At 38.2% G+C, this 13,400-nt stretch overlaps 1 protein-coding gene across 1 annotated transcript in view; it reads right to left on the bottom strand.

Annotated features, from left to right (window-relative positions):
• Positions 1 to 13,400, bottom strand: part of KIAA0825 — a gene marked incomplete at both ends in the record, with an annotated part of 215,425 nt that overhangs the window by 155,588 nt on the left and 46,437 nt on the right. The window contains 4 exons of the mRNA XM_082497577.1: positions 4,257 to 4,407; positions 5,650 to 5,915; positions 6,925 to 7,152; positions 8,836 to 8,930. Coding sequence (XP_082353703.1) covers positions 4,257 to 4,407; positions 5,650 to 5,915; positions 6,925 to 7,152; positions 8,836 to 8,930 — 740 coding nt within the window. The remainder of the gene's footprint in view (positions 1 to 4,256; positions 4,408 to 5,649; positions 5,916 to 6,924; positions 7,153 to 8,835; positions 8,931 to 13,400) is intronic.

Below are 13,400 nucleotides of genomic sequence, written 5' to 3'. Positions count from 1 at the left end.
TTTTTTAGTAAGTTTTTTTTTTTTTTCATTTTATAATGGTAACTCATTGAAACTAAGCATTTTCTGGGAAGCATTCAGCACTGGTATTAATATTTCATTGTCCATACAGAATCACCCCAATAAGACACAGAGATAAATGCAGAAGTGTCAAAATCACAGTGGTTAATCCATAATATCCCTAAGAACTACATAGTCCAACTCACATTTAAATATTTCAACTAATACCTATTCAGAAAAAAAACATTATGAGGAAGTTGTATGAGAAAAAGGACTTGAGTCGTCACTTCCCACATTCCAATGGAGCTGAGAAATATTTTAACAATTTGTTGATATTTTAGCATTATCAGAAATATAAAGCAACCCCATGAGTTTTAAAACACTGAAAGAATTTGATAGGCATTCTCTAATAATAATAAGCCAAAATCATTTGACTTCTTTTTAAAAACACTACATTAGCAGATTATCAGAAGTTCTTATTATTCAGTATTTCTCTGCCATAATATTTGAAGTGTATTTTATATAAAAAAGTGGTAAACTATGACAAAGAACAAAAGTACCAAACTTGTGACCACTCCTCTATCATTAAGTTTATGATTGGCATAGGCATCTCTGAAACCTCATTTAGAAAAAAAAAAAAAAGAAAACCAAATCATTAAGATGTCCAATTTTCCAAGTTTCACTAATGCAGAAAACAAAAATGTAATACAGATAAGATTCAAAGATTATATGCCTAATTTTCTTCGTACATACAAACATAAACATCTTATAACTGTTTTAAGCATATTTCAACAAGCAAACCAAAACCAATTACTGTGGTATTTTGAACAATCAAGCACTTGGCAAGTGTTCACACACAGGTAAAATAGGATTGTTTTACATTGACCAAAAATTGATATAATAATATAATGGACGTATTAAGAAAACCCCCGTCTTTCTTACATGAAATAAAATTATAATATTATGGCATGATATACTGAAACATCATCATAAGAAAGTACAAGTTTACTTCATAACTCAACTTATAACATCACTTCATAACTTTGCTTAACCCAAACATTAACACATTTCTGTAAATCCAAGTTTCTTAGGTGTATTACCATGACTAATCTTGAGGTACGTTCCAGGAGAACTTACCCAGAAACAAACCCCTAACCCTACCTTACAGACATTTTGCTGTCATTTCCCTTTCTTCGCAAAAACATTTCAACTGTCAAAGAATAAACTTACCAGGTGAAAAATAATTAGTTTGAATGCCTAATGGCAAATAATTTATTTTGGTCATGTCTTTAACTTACAAAAATAGATTAAAAAAATTTCAAAAACCATGCAGACTTAACAACCAGAAATATAATTCAAAATTTACTTTCTAACGTAGGGCTTTATTTTTTTTAAGTAACCAAATGTTGGCAAGCTTTACTTTTTAACTATGTAACTATAAATACAAATTGCTTCATTTTCTCTGCTTTATTTAATTTAAAGCAGTAAATTGAATAATACCTGAATTGTACCTCCACTGCAGAAGCAACAGTTTCACTGAAGATTTAAATGAGATTCACTCCCCTTTTCTGACCTGTTTTTTCTGTTTGTTGCCATTTCTAGACAATTCTACTGGCAAACATCTGCTATTTTTGCAGGCTTCATACAATACAAACAGATGTGAGCTTTTATTTAGCTTATATATCAGGAAACAAGCAGCTGCGCTTTATTACGTGAGCCACTCAATATTATCTTTGAACAGACAATTCTTTATTCTTCGACTATTAGAAAACATAAGTTCCCAAAGCTACAGCAGATGTCTGCTACACTAAAAGCTCCACTCGGAAACGTAACCTGGTGATCTGGCCCCGGGGCACGGTGGGTGTTCGGTGCGCTCTACCAGCGAGAGCCCGAACTCAGAGTTCCACTCCCTGGCAGCTTAGTGCTCTTAGAGCTCAGCTCAGATCTCACATTGCCACAAAATCGCTATTTCTAGCTCATTAAATCTCTGCTTAACTTTCCTAAAAGAGATTGAAAACTTTCTGTGATCTCACAGTGGTTGTCATCTCTGTGTTTACCCTCTAATCATAACAGGTCTTCTGGCTTTTCTTTTCATTCCAGTTACCACTATCAGATTAGGTGCAGGATGGGTGAGCAGGTACTGAAATTGGTTACAAAAGTACAAAACTATTTTAAAATACGTTATTCTTGTTTTAACAATGTAGAAAAATATTTTATGGAATGTAATAACCATTTGCTACCAATCTTGTTCTCCCCAGATGTTACCATTGTACAAACAAACAAATAAATGCATGTAGAAACTGCAGCTCTGTGTAATCGGACACTGTCCCCTGCCCCTTCCTCCTTCCATTTGTCTTTCAGTGGTTTTGTCTTCTGTCTGGGTGACTTACGTATCAAATAATTCAAGCAGTTTTGTTAGCCAATGCGTCATTAGCAGGGAACGGAAAGGAAGGCTATCACATATTTTTTCTAATACCACTTGAATGTCCTATATTATTGGGAAAAAAGAGAGTAACTTCATGTGATCCTTGAAGTGTAGGATTGGGATTTTGTTTGTAATTAAGCATGCAATACAAGAATGAGAAAAGAAAGGTTTCTTTTTCCCTCTCCCCTACCCATGCACACAAAACCAAAGGACAGGCAACGTTTTGCCTATTTTGTGGGAGCACAAGGGAATGAATCTTCCCTTTATGAAACTGCATTCAGGATTTACAGGTGAGGACTGAATCTTTTATAGTTGCTCTTGTTTTCTGCGCTCAGCAGGATCTGCGTGACTTAGGAGGCAGAGCCTCACAGTCCTTGCTGAGCTCAGACCTTGGAAGGAGCCATCTCTCACTGCTCAAAGTTTCAGCAGGATGTTGCCTCTGTAACAAGCAATAGCTCTTACGCCAATCTCTTCCATTTGGCATGCCTACAAAAGCTCAATGGAAGTAGCAGCTGCCCAGCATCATGTCTCCTGAAGGCACTCTGAGAAGATCATGGTCCATTCTTGGGCCAAGGCCCACTAAAAAGAGCAGAGTGATGATGTAAGATTACATACTTCCCACCTCATGTCCTGCAAGCACATGGAACTGAGACACCAGCTTTCTTCATCCCTTCCTACACACATCAGTTCTGGTCAGTAATGATAAAATTGTTAAGCTAATCCATTCTCCTTCTTCTAGAGACAGCTATTTCTGACAATTAGGTTTCCTCCAAGGTGAATAGTTATTGGGTCATTAATAAACAGGACGTACCACCATATAGACTAAAGACCACGAAGATCATACTGTGCACATACAAACAAAAGTTAAATGCTTATTTACTTGTCTTTGAGAGATGGGCATTTTGATAGATGGCTCATATTAAGGTCTGCATCACCTGTCCAGTACAGATTTTTGACACTGACTCAGCAGCTTTTTCTATTACACCTCTAAATACATGTATCACACAGATTTTTCTCTCATGTAAAAATTCTAGAAAATGCGTAAGAAAAACACCTTAATTCTCTCACACAGCAAATGATATAAGGAATGACAGGACTTTGTCTCCAGGAGATCTCAGTTATTAGTGATAAAAAACATATAGTACACTCATTTCATCCTGAAATTAAGTGACAGCAATTTCAAACGGTATATGTCAGTCTATGTCTGCATTTAACTGGGATGAAGAAAAAACCCCCAATAAATTATAATAATTCACTTGATCCTTAGGGTTTTTTCACTGAATCATTGGGATTGCAGTTTAAGAGCAGACCTGTGACTTCAAAATGCAGGCGAAATGGCAGTAGTTATTGCAGAAATATACTGTTGAGTGCTGAAGGTAACTATACGGACCATCTTTCTTACATCCTTCGCTCACAAAAGGTAAGAAGTGGAACAAATTGAAAATAAAAATCAAAGATTCAGATTAAAAATTTCCAGGAGAAAAACAGTCTTTCATTTTCATATGTCACACTTTCTATAAGAAGAAGAGTTAAAATGACAGTGTCTTCTTTACCAAGTTCTATATAAATGTCTTCAACTTGACACACAGCATTTTATTAAGCCAATGACACAAACACTTCACGGCAGTGATTTATCTCATCTTTAAATGACTATGTTTTCCTACTTCATTTCTACAGAAACATTTGCCTGCAATAACAGATATTTCAAAATGGTAAATCCCAATAATCTTCATGTAAAAATAATGCTGATCTTATGCTTCTAATTAGGCAGAGAGCTGGCAAGCAGTAAAAACACATTTTGTAAAAGGGAGGCACAGTAAACTTAACCTCGCACCTCGTAAAAAGCTTTGTAGTCATCCCAGTGGTGGCTTTCAGCATCCTGTAAAATGCTTGTAGCACAAACTCTGACGCAGTAGCTCGTAACTTGAAACTGGAGAACGTTGATGAATTCCTGATATTGTTGGACAGGCACTAGGAACAGGGGTCTGTTCAGAGAGAACGATCAAAGAGGGAAAGATTGAAAGGCTGTGCGGTAGGAGGTAACAATCCCCAGTGCTGCAAATGGTTTTGATTATTAGGTATCAATCATTCATTTCCTCTCAGTGCTGGAGTCTGAACCTAGCATTCACTGTTGAAAAGTATCTGGTCTTTGTTTCACAAGTCCTTTAAATGTATCTGCTCATCCATAAATTCTCATTTAACCCCGTCACTGAGTAATATATTACTTCATCCTATTTTCTGTGATAGGAGTGCATTTGTCATTCATTTATGGGGAGATTCTGGGTTGAAGCATAATTGCACCACCACGGAGTATGATAAAGAAAACATAAACACAGAGTCCAGAGACTGTTTTTGGTAGGTAAGTACCAAAACTTTTTCATAATACCCATAAGTAGAATTATTGAGCAATATTTTGGCTCAGACTTCCCATTCACAAAGATATGCTTAATGCAGGAGAGAGTAAATCACCACAAGGAAAGTAGCTCTACAGTGCGTGAAACCCCCTTAGAACTCATACGTTCCTTGAAAATTGCACTGGTTCAGGTGTCCCTCCCAAAAGGGCCAGTTTCTACTTTTAAATTACACATGGCAAGAAACACATGGACCAATAAAGAGATTCCTAGTATCTTAAGTCAAAATATCCTAAAAGCACAGCAAATGTAGCTATATTGCCCCCCAGGTCAAATACTGTCTTAAACTACTACTTACTATCTTCTCTAATTTTTATTCTGCACGCAATGAAAGGTAACTTCTAAAACTACATTGGATGTATTTATTCACAGTTCTGAATACAGACGGTGCAGTGAAGAAGTGCAGGAATGTATATTTATACTGTCGTCTAAGATTGCTCTGTGCTAAATCAGATTTTATGAAAATTCAGCTATTGCAAAGGTCAGAAAAGGAAATTAAGGCCTTAGCCCTCTATTTATATGACAGCAGAGTACATTCAGTTCACTGGACAATCCTATTTACTCAAGCTTAATAAATAAAAAATATTGATCTACAAATCAAAGGTAGATCTTAAACATAAATAATTTGTTTTGTAATGGCTGCTTTGGATTATCAATAGCTTTGATTCAGGTCTTTCCACAAACAGTACAGGCAGTGCGTGTGCTAAAAAGTACGATGCAATTTGGAAAACTACCACCATGCTGTATCACCAAAATGGAATGAGGTCCTGCGTTATTTATGCTTGAATTAAACTATTATAAGTAAAAGGGACTCACTTTTTGCTCGTTTCTCTCATCAAATTGCTATACATTGTAAAATGCTGAAAGACAAATATCGCAGTGGAGAGGGCAGCATACAAGTCTTGCAGGGGAGCCTTGGAGGGAACGTCCTTGCTTTTCTCCTCCAGTCTTGCCAGGACAGCTGTTGCCACTTTGCTGCAGGCTTCTACAAAGTTTGCTCTAATTTCCTGAAGAGAATCATCTCTGCATGCCAGAGCCAATGGAAGCAATGTGTCAAGCTCCTCCATGATGTCAGAACAAAACTGAGAGAAATAAACAGGGCATCAAGTTATTTGTCTTCTGACAGCACTGTTTAATTCATACGCACTGGGGTCAGATTCTTGAATAATGAAATTGGCATAAAACATAAATATATTAAATCAGCTTTACAAACATTTCATTCTGTTATACAGGGGAGAAACATTTATCTACAGTAAATGAATTATCATTTCATTCCTTCTTGCTTTAAAGCTGCATAATACATATTGGGGAAAAAAATTAAAACCATCCTATGCTAGTAATGCCTTCATTTTCTTTATGATTTCGTTAGATGTACATTCAAGGCTAAGGTTAATTCCTTGTGAACAAAGACAATTTTCTAAACTAATTTATTTTGAAAAATATACAAACACATTTCTTAATACTGAATTTGAAAATGAACTTGTCATCTCTTAGAAAAGTCATACATTGATCTCCCTAAAATTATCTCCCAAAAGCTTATGTGTTATTTTAAGCAAACATTCATCAACAGCATTCCAAATTTGCTAGAACAGTTGCAAAGCTTACTAAACAAAAAAAAAATTCAAACCTGTATTCCCTTAGAAAAGCAATGTAATTAATTGTCATAAATGACCTTTCAGCCAAATCAAAGAACTCTAATTTGGCCATATTATTGGTTATGCTGATTACTTAAATGGCATGTCTAATGATATGAATACAGGAAATCCCTTTATAGCTATGCTTCAAAGCTTTCAGCATTTTCCCATCGAACCACTTGGTAACAGAGCAGATACTAATCAGAATGTTTTAGAACTTTTTGGATTAAAAAAAAATAATGCCAGCGAAGTTTAACAGTTAGTTCTTTCAAGTATAGACTATGGGCTATTGTATAAAGCTCTGTTCAGCCTCATATTGTAGTGCCTCTCACTTTCTTCTTAATTCCATTTATATAAGATATAGAATATTAATGGTACTGTAAGTACTTCAAAGTGTAGATGGCAAACAGCCCTGGCATTCTGTCTCCCCTCAAACTTCAGATCTTTTGATACCTGCCTTAGCAATTCGTTTTGGTTGCTCCTCCTGTTGGACTGCTCCGCAGGACTCCCTCATTTGCTGGTTGTTTACAAGACTCATTGCATAGCCTGCAGCTGAAAACTCTTCTTTCTGCTCATGTTGAAGAATTTTAGCTGAAAAATCCTCGATTGCTATTGTTATACAGTGAGCCACAGACGAAGACAGGTCTTTAAATGCATTTCTCCAGCCAAAATTCAGTAAAATAGGCTGAAATACAAATTTATATTAAATCAATCCCAAGTCATCATTGAGTGTTATTATTGTCTGAAACTTATACAAACATCCACAATTAGATTAAAGGACAATATCACCTTCTGAAATTCATTTTAATAATTTAAAATACAGTCTGCTAGCCTTGAAGACATATTAAAAGCAGTATATACACTCAGCAAAAATGATCATGCATAACAATATTAAATTTGCCAACACATTTTTAAGAAATACATTTATAAAAAACTCTGTTTAAACAAGACTGTTTTTTAAAAGCCATGCTTCATCTTTACATTATTTATAATCTTTAATGGAATCTATTTAACAAAGTCAAATACATCTATAACCATTTTCAATAGTTTAACAAGTAATCCAGCTATGGATACCCTGTAATAATTTTCACTGCAAGGTAACAACTGGAAGTTACTAACCATGAATATTAATGGCAAATATTTAGAGAAGCTGGTTTTAACACAGCCACACTGGATTTCACTTATCTAAAGCTGGATTTAGCAAAGATTAAAATGTTTAAATAGAGATTTCTCATTTTTAGCCAATGCTGGCTTTTACATCAGGTTACATCAGTTCCCTGCCTTCTATAAACAGAGACTTCCGAAGTTACCTGAAGCATAACAGTTGGGAGAAGTAGACACAATAGGACATCATTACTTTTCCACTAATCTTTCTTTGCATTGCTCATATGACATACAGCAGGCTTAAACCCTACCAGAAGCGGCCAACTGAGAACTGGACCAGTGTAAGAGAAGTATTTTAATGATGCAAGATGTACCGTAAAGATCCCCATCATGAGGGCATAGTAGGAGAAAAGAAAAGAAGGATTCCTAGCAAGTTGCAGCTATAATACTAAGTTGGAAGGCAATGAAGGGCTACAAAGTGGGGTCCTTCCAGCTTACTCCAATTTAGAAGTTGCCTCTTCCTTCCCTTCCCCTTCCCCGCTCCCAAAACTCAACTCCACTGAGAAGAGTCAGCCCCCACGGACACCCATTTTTGCACTCCCTCTTTTTTAATTTTTTTTTCTTTTCCATCTTGGGTCAAGTAAAGCTCAATCTTCTCAAAATTTTGTTCTTTGTAATCTATAAAATACTGGAACATTAGTCTCACGAACTGATTGAAAGCACACCTTAAAAAGTCATTTCAGCGTTAAAATTGAGCCATTAGGAAATTAAATTCCAGTGTTGCAAAGTATCATAATGTTAATCTTGTACATACACTCTACAAAGCATAGCACTTACTACACAGTAGTTTGTTGGCATCAAAGAAACCAGACATCGTGCCAGTACTCACCCCTATAGGAAGCATCACCATGATCAAGTCCTAAGAACTCGACAGATTTTTCTTAAGATTCTGCTGTATTTGAGATTATATTTAATACTGAAGAAAGCTATCATATTTTAGCATTTTTTTACCGTTTTGTCACGAGGTATCTTATACTTCTCATGTTAAATCCATACTGTTATTAAATCTTAAGTAACAACCACTTCATGAATGCCATAAAATTTTATTTTGTCTTAACTGAGACTTTGCACCTAAAATTAATTGCAGTAGCTAAATAACGAAACTACGGCAATAGGTGTTTATAATGAACATGGTGACAGACTACACTGGGGACACAGACAAAAGAAAATCCCCTACAAAGTGTAAGACTCTTTTCATACTCACCTCTTCTACCTGAAGTAACTGTTCAGGAAGCACACTGGTTTCATTTGCTCTAGTTTCTCCTATTAAAAGCTCCCCACTAGCTTTCTTCAGAACTCCTGCACAGTATGATAAAAGGGATCAAAGTTAAGATTAATTCTGTAGAAAAGTCAGCAGCCTACAACACCTTCTGATATATCAATATGAAGCATAAAAAAACCCTCAACAAGATGTAGGGGAATACTAATGTTATGATAAAGTCAAATTCAGGTTATACACAGCTCCTTTTATATAACATGATGAAATCCACATCCCATTGTATTCATATTTTATACAAACGCACATATAATGTGTAAAATATAGTTTCTTTTGTCATTAATTCATTTTTATACTGATTGTGCAGTCACCTATTCCTAGGGAGAACAGATAACGCTAGAACAGCTGCGTAGAAATTAATTTCTATTCTTTGTTCAATAAATTATATGAATTGCACACTAATGTATTTTTATAGTTTTTACTTATTTGGAAACGCCAATATGATAAGAATAAAAAGACAGTTAATTAGTACAGTTATTATAAGCAAAATAATGGTGACAGGAACAAGAACAAGCTCCTTAAGAAGGGCTGGTACAAAGCTCACTCATAAATCTGGGACTAATGGGAATATTGCCCCAGTTTTGACAAGGACAAAACAATATCTGGGGTAGATATCACTTTCATCAGTGTTTCAAGCAATCCAGGAGGTTCCTGGAGTGCATTGGTGACAACTGCTTCCTCCAAGTGATAGAGGAGCCAACGAGGAGAGGTGCTCTGCTGGACCTCCTACTCACCAAAAATGAGGGGCTTGTTGGGAACGTGAAGGTCAAAGGCAGCCTTGGCTGCAGTGACGATGAGATGGTGGAGTTCAGGATCCTGAGGGCAGGGAGGAGGATGAAAAGAAAGTTTACAACTCTGGACTTCAGGAGAGCAGACTTTGGCCTTTTCAAAGATCTGCTTGGAAGAGTCCCTGGGATAAGGCCCTCAATGGAAACGGGGCTCAAGAAAGCTGGTTAATATTTAAGGACCACCTCCCCCAAGGTCAAGAGAGTTGGGAAAAAAGTGCATGGATGAACAAGCTGCTCCCAGCCACACTCAAACACAAAGTGAGTTTTTGTATTGAAGCGAGGATGAGTAACCTGGGAGGAACACAAAAACAACGTCTGAGCATTCAGGGACGAAGTTAGGCAAGTTGAAGTCCAAATGCAACTAAATCTGGCCAGGGATGTCAAAGACAACAAGAAAGGCTTCTACAAGTACACAGGTGACAAATGGAAGACAAGGGAAAATGTGGGCCCATTGCTCAATGAGATGGGGGACCTGGTTACACAGACATGGAAAAGGCGGAGGTACTGAATGCCTTCTTTGCCTCAGTCTCTACTAGCAAGACCAGCCTTCAGGAATCCCAGGTAGCAGGGGGTAGGGTTGGAGCAAGGATGATGTACCCTTCGTGGAACAGGATCAGGTCTGGGAGTACTTAAGCAAACTGGACATACATTAGTCCATGGGCCCTGATTGGATGCACTCACAAGTGCTGAGGGATCTGGCAGATCTCATTGCAAGGCCACTCTCAATAATCTTTGATCATGGCAACTGGGTGCAGTGTCCAGAGATTGGAGGAAAGCAAATGTCACCCCTGTCTTCAAAAAGGGCAAGAAGGAGGACTCAGGGAATCACAGGCCAATCAACTTCACCTCAACCTGTGGGAAGGTGATGGAACAGCTAATCCTGGAAAGCATTTCCAGGCATATTACGGACAAAACAAAAGCATCAGGAGTACTCAGAATGGCTTCACCAAAGGGAATCATGCTTGACCAACTTGATAAACTTCTATGAAGAAATGATTGGCCTGGTAGACGAGGGGAGTGCAGTGGATATTGTCTACCTGGACTTCAGGAAGGCCTTTGACACTGTCTCTTATCAGATCCTGTTATGGCACAAGCTGTAGACAAGCTCTTAATGTGAAGGATGGATAAGCAGACAGTGAGGTGGGCTGAAAACTAGCTGAATAGGCAGGCCCAGAGCGTGGTAGTCAGTGGCACAAAGTCTAGTTGGAGGCCGGTAACCTGTGACCTGTCTGAGGGGTCAGTACTGGTCCAGGCCTGTTTAACATCATCAATGACCTAGATGATGGGGCAGAGTGCACCCTCAGAAAGTTTGCAGATGACACCAAACTGGGAGGAGGGGCTGATACACCAGACCGTCATGCTCCCATTCAGATGGGACCTCAACAGGCTGGAGAAATGAACACACAAAGGTTTAACAAGGAGAAGTGCGTAAGTCCTGCCCCTGGGGAGGAACAACCCCAGGCACCAATTTCTGCTGGGGCCCACTCAGCTGGAAAGCAGCTTGCATAAAAGGACCTGGGGGTTCAGGTGGACACCGAGTTGAACATAAGCCAGCAATATGACTTTGTTGCAAAGAAGGGTAATGGTATCCTGGGCTGCATTAGACAAAGTATTGCTAGCAGGTCAAGGGAGGTGATTCTTCCCCTCTACTCAGCACTGGTGGGGCCACACCAGGAATATTCTGTCCAATGCAGGGCTACTCAGTACAAGACATGGACATACTGGACGATGTCCAACAAAGGACCATGAAGTTGATTAAGGGGCTGGAGTATCTCACACATCAGGAAAGGCTGAGAGTACTGCGACTGTTTAGCCTAGAGAAGCCTCAGGGGGGTCATCTCATTAATGTATATAACTACCTGAAGGGAGGGGGCAGAGAGGACAGAGCCAGGCTCTTCTCAGTGGTGCCCAGTGACAGGACAAGAGGCAATGGGCACAGACAGAAACACAGGAGGTTCCCTTTGAACATCAGGAAATACTTTTTTCCTGTGAGGGTGACCGAGCACTGGGACAGGCTGTCCAGAGAGGCTATGAAGTCTCCGTCCTTGGGGATACTGAAAAGCTGTCTGGACGTGATCCTGGGCAACCGGTTGTACATGGCCCTGCTTGAGCAGGGGTTGTTGGACCAGATGACCTCACAAGGCCCCTTCAGACCTCAACCATTATGCAATTCTGTGAGTCTCTTTTTCTAAAGGAATAGGAGAAGAAAACCGAACAATATGGTATTTTAAAAATCCGTCTGCTAGCATAAAGCTGGTAAACAACACAGGTACAGATCCATTGTATCTCATGCGAAATTAAAACAGACATTTTAAATTATTAGGTGCTGTCAAGCATATTTAAAGATTATCTTCCAAGCATAAACTTACAGATCTTCAGTCACCTGAAGCTACTGGTGGTACACACAGCCAAGGTTTAGAGAGGTTTTCTCCTTCTATGAAATACCCAGTATTTGCACACACATAGGACTTCATTTACCGAAAGTGCATTTTATCTTTCCCCTAAACAATTCACCCTCTGAAAATGAACACTCTGCTTTTCCTACACCTATACAGAATTCTAAAGCTTCAAGTTTTTTGTGTTTTTTTTTTTACCCATGCATTTTTTTTGTTTGCATTTTCACACCAGAGAAAAACAGATTTGAGCTGGGAAAAATGAAAGATGAAATGGTAGAACATAAAACCAGGAGAGATTAACCAGGTCATCTAGCTCCCTGATCATTCAACATATATTACAGATAGCAACATAAACTTACTGCTTTTTTCAATATGTTTTAATGTATTTTATGATGAAGTTTCCTACAGTGCTCTTTAGAAATTACTCAAGAATGAAAAAAAAAAAACCCGAACTGACTGGATATTTTCCCTTTTCTATTCTGTGCTTTCTACCTTAAATTTGCCTTGGTTTTCCTTGCAATTCTCCTTTTCTATAGATATAACACCTGATTCTAACTATAAGCACAACTGAATATCTATATATTCACATTCTCTTACTGTCACTACTTAAATCAGCTATTTATAATTTTTCATACCAAGACTTTAAAGAAAACCTTTAATGCTTAACATAAAATCCTTGTGTATTCATGGAATCGCTGCCTTACCTGTTAAGAACTCACAGTTGAGATAAATCGGTATCTACGGATGGTAGATTTGTGTCTCCAGGACCAGAGGCAAAGAGCCAAATAATGCTTCCACCAGCATCAGTCATTTTAAAAATTCCTTCATTTTTAAATTAACAGGTTCTACTAGATCTCCCCGTCTCCTTTTCTAACTAACAGCCTGGACACTCTTGCCCTATATTCATATAGATCTGTCTATGTGCATGCGGGCTCACACACTTATAAAACCTTTTCTGGTCTTCCCAAAGAAGCCCCAAGGTCAAGTCTCCTATCTTCTACTGATTTCCTTTGGTTTCCCAAATTTTTGCTTTTCCCCAATCTCATGTAGGTAAAGTTGGCCTTAATCTTCTTCAATTTAACCTCCAGCTAGCAAGGGCTCCCTTCACGCTTTCCACTGACCAGTGCACGCTAGCCACAGCCCCCCCAAAGCCTCTGCACCTCAGATGCTACCATAACCTTCCTCTCGAACACTTTTTCCACAGAGGCGAGTGAAATTACCCCCTTCCTTCACTGGTCTCCTGACTGTCTAGCCCTAATCAGCAAACTCCCCTGCAAAACAAAAGCGAAGCTTTATTCAAGAGACTGGT

The sequence above is a fragment of the Vanellus vanellus genome (assembly GCF_965231255.1).
Source record: "Vanellus vanellus genome assembly, chromosome: Z".
NCBI lineage: Eukaryota > Metazoa > Chordata > Aves > Charadriiformes > Charadriidae > Vanellus > Vanellus vanellus.
The sequence above is the reverse complement of the archived record's forward strand: the minus strand, read 5'-3'. Positions and strand labels throughout refer to the sequence as shown.